This window comes from Hipposideros armiger, unplaced genomic scaffold (genome assembly GCF_001890085.2).
Source record: "Hipposideros armiger isolate ML-2016 unplaced genomic scaffold, ASM189008v1 scaffold_966, whole genome shotgun sequence".
NCBI lineage: Eukaryota > Metazoa > Chordata > Mammalia > Chiroptera > Hipposideridae > Hipposideros > Hipposideros armiger.
Window position 1 is genome coordinate 133,595 of NW_017732316.1, and position 6,505 is coordinate 140,099.

The 6,505-nt window shown below is 38.8% G+C and overlaps 1 protein-coding gene across 2 annotated transcripts in view; it reads left to right on the plus strand.

The window, feature by feature from the left end:
* MAT2B (methionine adenosyltransferase 2 non-catalytic beta subunit) overlaps nt 1–6,505 on the plus strand; it is a 26,692-nt gene that overhangs the window by 11,029 nt on the left and 9,158 nt on the right. For both annotated transcript variants that reach the window (XM_019630955.1, XM_019630953.1), the window contains exons 2-4: nt 1,742–1,936; nt 3,053–3,167; nt 3,352–3,504. In XM_019630955.1, the coding sequence (XP_019486500.1) occupies nt 1,742–1,936; nt 3,053–3,167; nt 3,352–3,504 (463 nt within the window). The remainder of the gene's footprint in view (nt 1–1,741; nt 1,937–3,052; nt 3,168–3,351; nt 3,505–6,505) is intronic.

Sequence of the window (6,505 nt, forward strand, 5' to 3'; positions counted from 1 at the left end):
AGTATGTGTTTTGCTGGAATGTAGAAGCAAGAAGACCCACATTCTTGTCTTAACCTTTTCCTTTTTTGTCTTAACCTTTTTCCTTTTAATGAGGGCAAATCCTCTAACATCTTTAGACTTCAGGTTCCTCACTTTGGAAGTATATCTGCCCTGCCTAACAAGGCTATTTTTATGATCAAAAGGAATGATTTTGATCAGAAGGTATGATGTAGGTTTCTATAATACTTGATAGTTTTCAAATATAAGATTGTGCGGAATCATTTGTTTCAGAAAAGTGCTTGCTTGCCCTTCAGATCTTTGCTCTTTGAATAAAGAAAATTCTTGAACATTGACATCCGACCACATTACCCCAGGGTGTAAGGATGTAAGGTTGTATTTTTTCCATGCATCCCCCATCCTTTTTTAAAGTTAAGCGTATTATGTTCCCTAAAAAGCCTTGCTGTGCTTGTAACAATATTGTACTGCACCACATCTAAGATGCTCTTCATTATAAGATCATCTGGGCTCTAATTTAAAGATGCACTAAAAAGCAGAAAACACTGCCAAACTGACACATTCATAAGATGCATCTCTAGTTCGTTCATTTAACAGAGACGTTAAAATGAGGAGAAAGTGTTTCACAGACTCAATGAAGTATGCAGGAATCTTAGTCTACTGTTTAGTAATCTTTGTGGATTGCATAATGCTTGTTCTTTTATTTCTTACTCTAATTTTTCTTTTTAATGGGGAAAAGGGGAAAGATGTCGCTTTTAGAAGGTAGGTGGCAATTTTTTGGCTTGTTTGAAAGAGAAATTTATCTTGAGGAAAGCCTTGGACTTGCCAAGAATTCAAGATTAGTTCTCAAGGTGCAGCTCACAAGCACCACACTTGTTAGAAATGCATATTATCTGAGATGAGAGCCTTCCAGACCATTCCGACCCATACCCTGGAGCCTCAGAACCACTGACCTAAGAACTGCTGTCTAGTTGTTTGCTTCTTAGAGTGATGTACAAAGTGAGAAGAGACCGAATCAGCTCTAAATAGCATTTTCCTAGGGATCTTGATGGTATTTAGCCTGTGTAAATGCTTTTCTGGGCGTATCTGTGCTACACTTAGCATGTTTTCTCTTCTTCACAATTCAGTCTTTGTAGAACTGTTTTCTTGCCAAAATTCAAAGAAAATATTTTGCTGGCCAAAATCCTTGTTTTCATAGATCATCAGTTGGCTCAGAGCCAAGTTTTCGCAACACAGTCTAGATGAATTTTCCTTCAACTTTTAAAATGTCTTGAATTGGTTGAAAAAAAATTAGAATCTACCTTTATGCTGTCTCTCTCATTTCAGGTTTTTCCCGTCATAAAAATACCTGATTTTGGTGGCGTTTTCTTTTTTGTAAATATGTAGTCTGCTAAGTTATTATGCTGAATAAGGGCTAAAAAAGAAAGGTCTTTGGTTATTGTATGCATGTTTAAAGTTTTTGACAGTTCAGAATTAGGTGACTATAACAACACTTGAAACAATAAGTCTTCAAGATGATAAGATAACATTTAATGAAACTTCTGTTTTTTAATAGCAAATATTGACTTTATTCAAGAATCTGGGAGAAAATTGGTGTTAGTCATCTTGGAAAGAAGGGACATTTTAGAAACTGCCTTGGAAACTGAACTGAAATTGTTTCCTAGACAGTAGTTCCTTTTAATTTTGGTGTGTAAGGAATTCAGTAGCAACAGTAAATAATCCTTTTTCTCCCATCTTAACCTTTTAGGAGGAAGTTAACGTCCCCAATAGGCGGGTTCTGGTTACTGGTGCCACTGGGCTTCTTGGCAGAGCTGTGTACAAAGAATTTCAGCAGAATAATTGGCATGCCTTTGGCTGTGGTTTTCGAAGAGCAAGACCAAAGTTTGAACAGGTTAATCTATTGGATTCTGATGCAGTTCATCACGTCATTTATGATTTTCAGGTATGGTTTAGTCTGTTTTAACACATGTAAACTGTGTTAAGAATTGTCTGGAAGATACAGAAAGCGTTGCTCTCAAGGAACTTACTGTACTTACGCTCTAACCTATTAAGCAAAAATAGCCAATGCACCTTTTTTTTTTTTTAGCATGGTAGAGTATATGGAATCCTTAAGATTAGGTTGAGACATGTTGACAAAAGACAGAAATATGAAGCTTTTTATAAAAAGCTTATGAAGCACTCTTCAAAATACCACTTCTATGCAACTGTCCTTTTAATATTACCTGTAAACCTTACTACACTGCAAAATAGATAACATCATATTCATTTTAGAGATGACAAGACTTGGCTCTACATTTTAAGAAGCGCCCAGACTGTGCACATTCAAGTTTGTAAACAACTCAGATCATGCTTCCTCAAGTAGTTGGTTGTTGGGGAGGAAGTTGGGTATGTGGGTGCGTAGCCCTGCCTTTCTGTGGTCTTCCCGGATCTCAGCGCCGGCTCAGCTCTTCTGGAAAGTAGGTGCCCCTTCTCTACAGAGGACCCTCTGCGCTCCTCTATCCTGACGTCTGTCCAGTATATTCAAAAAGTCTCTTTACATAGCTGTCTTTTTCCACTTGATTATGAAATCCTTGCTTTTTGCACAGTGCTTTGCATATGGGATGCCTACAAAATGCTCAACTGGGAATATAATTTTTATAGATAGCTGATTTTCTTTCAATTTGAATTGATGAATTTGATTTGCAATTGATATTCCTTTTCCTTTAACATAGATTTCTTAATATGTAGGTCTTATTATTAGAATCACACAAGTGATAGCTCGTCTCTCCCATCCAAATGAGGGGATGAAGCTTATTTTGATTTAGAGCTAGAGCTGTTGTCTGGTTTTGCCTAGCGATTACTCAATTGCTCTTTCCTTTCCAAAGCCTTAGGTGTATTTTTAAAGGAAGTTAACCTTGAAAAAGGGAAGCATGAGAAAACTACATCAAAAATTACAATGATTGATTCTTTAGTTGAAGGAATGGTGACTTAACATTTTTCTATGAATTAATTTACTCTTGGAAGGCTTCAGTTCCTGTTTTATTCCTTTTTGGGTTAAAAATCAATACTTAACTTCCAGCCCCATGTCATAGTACATTGTGCAGCAGAGAGAAGGCCAGATGTTGTAGAAAATCATCCAGATGCTGCGGCTCAACTTAATGTGGACGCTTCTGGGAATTTAGCAAAGGAAGCAGGTAATGATGACTGTATAAAATCCTTATGAAATATTAAATGACCTCTGAGTTTGTAAATATTAAAGTTTTGTGGACTGCTCCTAAGACAATGTTTTTAGATGTGATGAATAAGCCATTGTATCAGTTCCAGTGAAGAGTAATGCCATATGCTAATTTAATAGATTCTTTTCTGTCTTTTTTGTAGCTGCAATTGGAGCCTTTCTAATCTATATTAGCTCAGATTATGTATTTGATGGAACAAATCCTCCTTATAGAGAGGAAGACATACCAAGTCCCCTAAATCTGTATGGCAAAACAAAATTAGAAGGAGAAAAGGCTGTCCTGGAAAACAACTTAGGTAAGACACAGCAATCTCTTCAGCTCCTGATTGTTCTTGAAGATTCCTTTTTGTTTATATTTTTGTATGCATATATACATATATATGTACATAGGGTGCCCAGAAAATTACACACATTGTAAAAAAGGGAAAACTATTAAAATTGTAATACTCCATATATACCGATAACAAATGATGAATACAACTCAGGTTTGACTTCTGCAGGTACAGGAGCTGCTCAAAGTAGTTCCCATCGGTGTCCAGACACTTCTGATTACGGCAAACTACTGCTTGAGCAACATTGACCAAAGTGTCCACTTGTATACATTATTTTGGCACCCTGGTTGTGTGTCTGTGTGTCTCTGTGTGTGTGTGTGTGAGAGACTAATTAAAAAATTAGTCAAGGGCCGGCCAAGTGTCGCATTGGTTAAGAGTTGGCTTGGGACGCCAGCTCTGAGCATCAGGGCCCTGGTTTGGATCCCATATTGAGGGCCAGTGACACTTGCCCTCTACAGCTAAGATGGTGAACAACAGCTCCAACTGGAGCTGGGCTGCAGTGAGTCGCTGGCGACGGCATAGGCTGCAGTGGGCTACCATGAGTGGCTGTCAGCCAGCATGAGCAGCTGTTCAATGGTCAGCAAGCGACTTCCTCACCCGGAAAGAGTGCAATGATAATACCAACATGGGCCAGTGAAGCAATGTCCTGCACAACTAGACTGAAGAACAAAAGGCCAGCAACTTGTCTGTTCCCCTTCCCCAATTCCCCAACGCTGTTCCCCTCCCCCAACTCCCCACTAAAATCTTAAAAAAAAAAAAAATAGTCAAGGATCACAAATCATGGGAGAAAAATTAGAGAACGTAGTTAATAAAGAAAAAAAGAATTTTAGAAATCTTGAGGAATTTATGAGTCCAAAACTTTTTTCCAATAAATATCATANCGAGATTGCTTTGGCTCCATTTTACAGAGGAGAAAATGGAGGCTTGGAGGGTAAGCCCTTGGCCCAAGTGCATTCAGCAGTGTTGAGAGCTGGGATTCAAATGTAGGCCTCTCTTTCTGGGGCTTTGACCTTCCGTGGAGTTTGCCTAAAGCAAGGCCACTGTGTTTGGGGCAGCCTCGCCCTCCTCTGTTGTAGTCCCGCCCTCCCAGCGCTCACCCAATCGGCAGAGTCTGTTGTCGGGGGTTAAAAGCAATGAAGACATGTCCTCCCACCATCTGTATTTTTCTAGCTGGGCTAATAACCAGATTAACAGACGGATTAATGGGAAAGGCAAATATTCAGTACATACGGGGAATTCACATAAGCACGATACTTTCAAAGGCAGCGAGGCAACGCTGGACATTTTGGACAAAGGAGAGATGGGGTGCGGTGGGGTTGTAGCGTCCAGAAGTGAAGAGGAGTGCTTTACAGGGAGTTGAGGAACAGCGGAACGCACGTGGCAGAAGAATTGCTGGGCAACTCAGAAGTCGAGGGACGTGGGGTATCTAGCTAACAGGCGCGGCGTCTTCCTGACTAATTCTAGGTTGAACATTCTTAAGGTAACTAAGCCAAGGCGCCCTCCCTAGAGTAGGCTTTTCTGGCTGAACCTCTTGGGCAGGAAAGTGGCGGAGGCTCAGAGGTTCCCTGAGTCTTGTTTCTTAAACAGCTGGAAATCCATATCCTCAAAAGCAGCTCCAGGGTAGCAAAATTTTGGTTCCCTTTTAATGTCTAGCATTGGGGATAAGGAGGTTGGTACTATGTCTTGTGGATATATAGGAGGTGGCAGCTTTTGGTAACGCAAAATTTTACACCTCCAAAATGGAAAGCATCCCATGATTTCAAATCACTGGGATTTTGGGGGTAAAGCTAGACTAGATTGGCTACTTAAAACCTCTGTATCGTTCCTATGTGCCCCAGATAGTGCTGAGTACATGTTACCTATTAGCTTACATGTATACGTACATATCGATACACGTAAATGTATGTGTGTATATAAAACTCAAGCTTCACAGTAGGAGCTCAGGAGTCTACTGAAGACGGGTTTTCCTTTATTGCAAATGGTACAACCAAGAAGCTTGGGATGTATTTGCTTCTCTCAAAACCTGTAGAATTAAAACTCACTGGTGAGAATGAGGACTGTCTTATGGTTATGTTAAGAGAAGCAGAGTAGTGGTTTTTTAAAAATAATACTGGCTGGGGCGTACAATAGGGTGACAGTAGGAGTTAGACCAGTGTCACTCACCTGAGCAGTCATGGGATCTTAAAAAGGCTTTTTAAAGTCCAGGAATGTCTACTCAAAGTTATCTGCCTTCATAGGAATGTTGTGAGGATCAGTTAAAGAAGTGAATAGGAAACTTCGCTAAATTTAAGACATCGTAAAAATAGCAAAGTATTCTTATATTTACCACTAATGTTTATGAAGATCTGTAGATATTTGTGATGTTTCACCATACATTTTCTAGGACATTTTTAATGCAAGTGCGCTGACTTAGAAATCCCAGAGTATTGTTTTGGGTCCTTCTGCAAGCGTTATCTTTCATTACCTATACAGTTTATTTAAGTAGATTAGCATTACATTTGTTTAATTTTTTTAAGAATTTTTCTTGGTGTCTATAAATCTGGTCACCTGAAGTTACTGAACTCTGTACATCTAAAGAGTTTATACAATAAGAGGCAAATATGTTAAGAGTAACTTAAAGGGATGTTTGATAGAATTTACTTACAAGATAATAAAAATTGAGAAAGTAGACTTCTCAGGCATACAGACTATTTTCAACTCTATTGTGGTTTGGGTTAACTAGACAGCTTTTTTGTCTTCCATTCTGAGCTCCTTGGGTGTTGGGACATTCCTCAGTTTTGCAGGATTAAATTTATAGAGTAACAGTCCAAAGTAATTTTCAGAGGAATATTTCTTTTAAAAAGAAAAAAATCAAAACAGTATACTTTAAAAAGCTTTAGGTGAGTTTCTGTTTGTATGTAGAAACTCAGAAATAGAGGAGTTACTTTTGTGTGGCATCTTGTAATTTCAGAGTGATACGTAGTTT